We start from the raw sequence: 2,082 nt of genomic DNA, 5'->3' as shown, positions 1-2,082 counted from the left end.
CAAGACCTAGGAAGTCAAAAAACTACTCGGTAAAAGGGCATTTCTGCAGAACTTCCCCTCATTCAGGGCAGTTGTGACCTTGGTGCACATTAGCCACACAAAACAGGGTCCCACCCTCTGGTTTAGGAACTCCACAAAACAATACACCTTGAGAACCTGCCCAACAGCTCTCCTGGCTATGTCTGCACAGGTATCTCCACTGAGTGGTGAAAGGCAGGAAGACCCCTAAGGGTGGGAAAAGCCCAGAGGTTCATTGTGTGAAAAGCCCTGATTCCAGAAATTTAAATCACCTGGTACCTAAACACCAGTCTTGGGAGCACTAAATGTGTTTGGGAAACAACTTGACAGAAACTGCCAAGTGTCTTATTTAGAGATGTGGACTGAACACAGGCTACTTGTTTTTCTTTCATTATAGGCTCTCTGTAAACAGCTTTTTGGCCAAAACAAGACAGAAATCTAGCAGACAGCAAATAGACAGCAATCACAGAATCATAGGGGTTGGAAGGGACCTCTGAAGATCAAGTCCAACCTCCCTGCTGCAGCAGGAACACCCAGGGCAGGTCATACAGGAACGTGTCCAGGTGGGGCTTGAAAGTCTCCAGAGAAGGAGACTCCACAGCCTCTCTGGGCAGCCTGTCCCAGGGCTCTGTCACCCTCACAGCAAAGAAGTTTCTCCTCATGTTGAGGTGGAACTTCCTGTGTGGCCACTTGATGCAGTTTCCCCTCATCCTGTCACAGCCACCACTGAACAGACACTGGCCCATTCTTGACACCCACCCTGCAGGTATTTATAGACATTAATCAGGTCCCCTCTTAGTCTTCTCTTCTCCAGACTAACCAGCCCCAGGTCTCTCAGCCTTTCTCCATAAGTAATCCAAGGAGCAAAAGCTATCAGTGCTGATGCACACCGCTGAGGTGTAAGGAAGGGCATCAGATGGTGCTCCTGCAACAGCTTCAATCCTCAAGAGCTTGATGAGGCTTCAAACAATTCATCCAGCAAATTAAAAACATGTCAGAAGAACAGGATATGCTGCTGGAAGACCTGTAAGACTTGAGTGTCTTGCTGAAGCACCTCAGCCACCCAGCAGCATTCCTCACCACCAGGCATGGGGCAGAGCACTGTGCATGTTCTGGAGGAGTCTTCCCTCAAAACTCAAACCAGATGCTCCTCACAAACCAGGAGCAAAAATACAGATCTAATTTTTGAAAAAAAATTCAACTTCATTTAAGTCTAAACTTAGTTTAAATTTGATTTAAAATTTTAAATTGAATGTTCTGAGGATTAGCACAGAATGAGATCTGAGAAACACCTGGAAGAACTGTAAACACAGAGCCGGTCTTAAATCACATCCCACTTCAAGAGGGATCCAAGGAAATCCATAGCAAACTAAGGCTGGCAGATTTGCTTTCACTGAGGATTTCATCACAGGACCACCAGCTCCCTCCACACAAGCCACTGCCTACGGCCAACCAGTGGTTTTATGAGATGCAGATAAGGCATACAGATAAGGTCAATGGAAGTGAAATGTAGAAGAAATTCAATAAATAAAAGTTGAGTCAGTGTGATGACACTCTGGGAGTCAGGACAGAATCCACTACCCCATCCTGTCTGCTCCCACACATCAAAACAGGGAAACCAAGCCAGATGTGGGACAGAGCCCCAGCCCCCTTTGAATAGATACTTACATATATTGCTCCTAATTGAGTCCTGTCTGCATCAAAAAGCTGGTAGTAATGTTGTACGAAGCTGGATCCAATCTGCTCCCAAATAGGCTTGTCTCCCATTCTGAATCCTCACCTACACGCAGTGACTGTAAACCAAAACCAATCATCAGACAGAGCAATCATAAATAAGCTTAACACTTTGGCTTCAGTACTAAGCATCAGCAAACACTCAGCTGGCCAGAATTTTTTTGTGGAGCAAGCAGGACAAATCTCACCTCCACATCCCAGACTTTTGCAAATAAAAGGTCTTATACACCAAATGGCTTCATTTCTTACTAGAGCATTTGGCGACTTCAAGAGCTGCCTCAGTGTGAGGCCACAACTCATGTGCAAAAGTGGGGAACAAGAGCAAAAAAA

The 2,082-nt window shown here is 45.7% G+C and overlaps 1 protein-coding gene across 1 annotated transcript in view; it reads right to left on the bottom strand.

The window, feature by feature from the left end:
* The window catches only part of NUTF2 (nuclear transport factor 2), an 18,296-nt gene extending 16,484 nt beyond the window's left edge, over positions 1–1,812 (bottom strand). The window contains exon 1 of the mRNA XM_010007833.1: positions 1,687–1,812. Within this exon, the coding sequence (XP_010006135.1) occupies positions 1,687–1,785 (99 nt within the window). The 5' untranslated portion in view covers positions 1,786–1,812. The remainder of the gene's footprint in view (positions 1–1,686) is intronic.
* Between the last annotated feature and the right edge of the window lie 270 nt (positions 1,813–2,082).

Source organism: Chaetura pelagica, unplaced genomic scaffold (genome assembly GCF_000747805.2).
Source record: "Chaetura pelagica isolate M959 unplaced genomic scaffold, ChaPel_1.0 scaffold911, whole genome shotgun sequence".
NCBI classification, from domain to species: Eukaryota; Metazoa; Chordata; class Aves; order Apodiformes; family Apodidae; genus Chaetura; species Chaetura pelagica.
The sequence above is the reverse complement of the archived record's forward strand: the minus strand, read 5'-3'. Positions and strand labels throughout refer to the sequence as shown.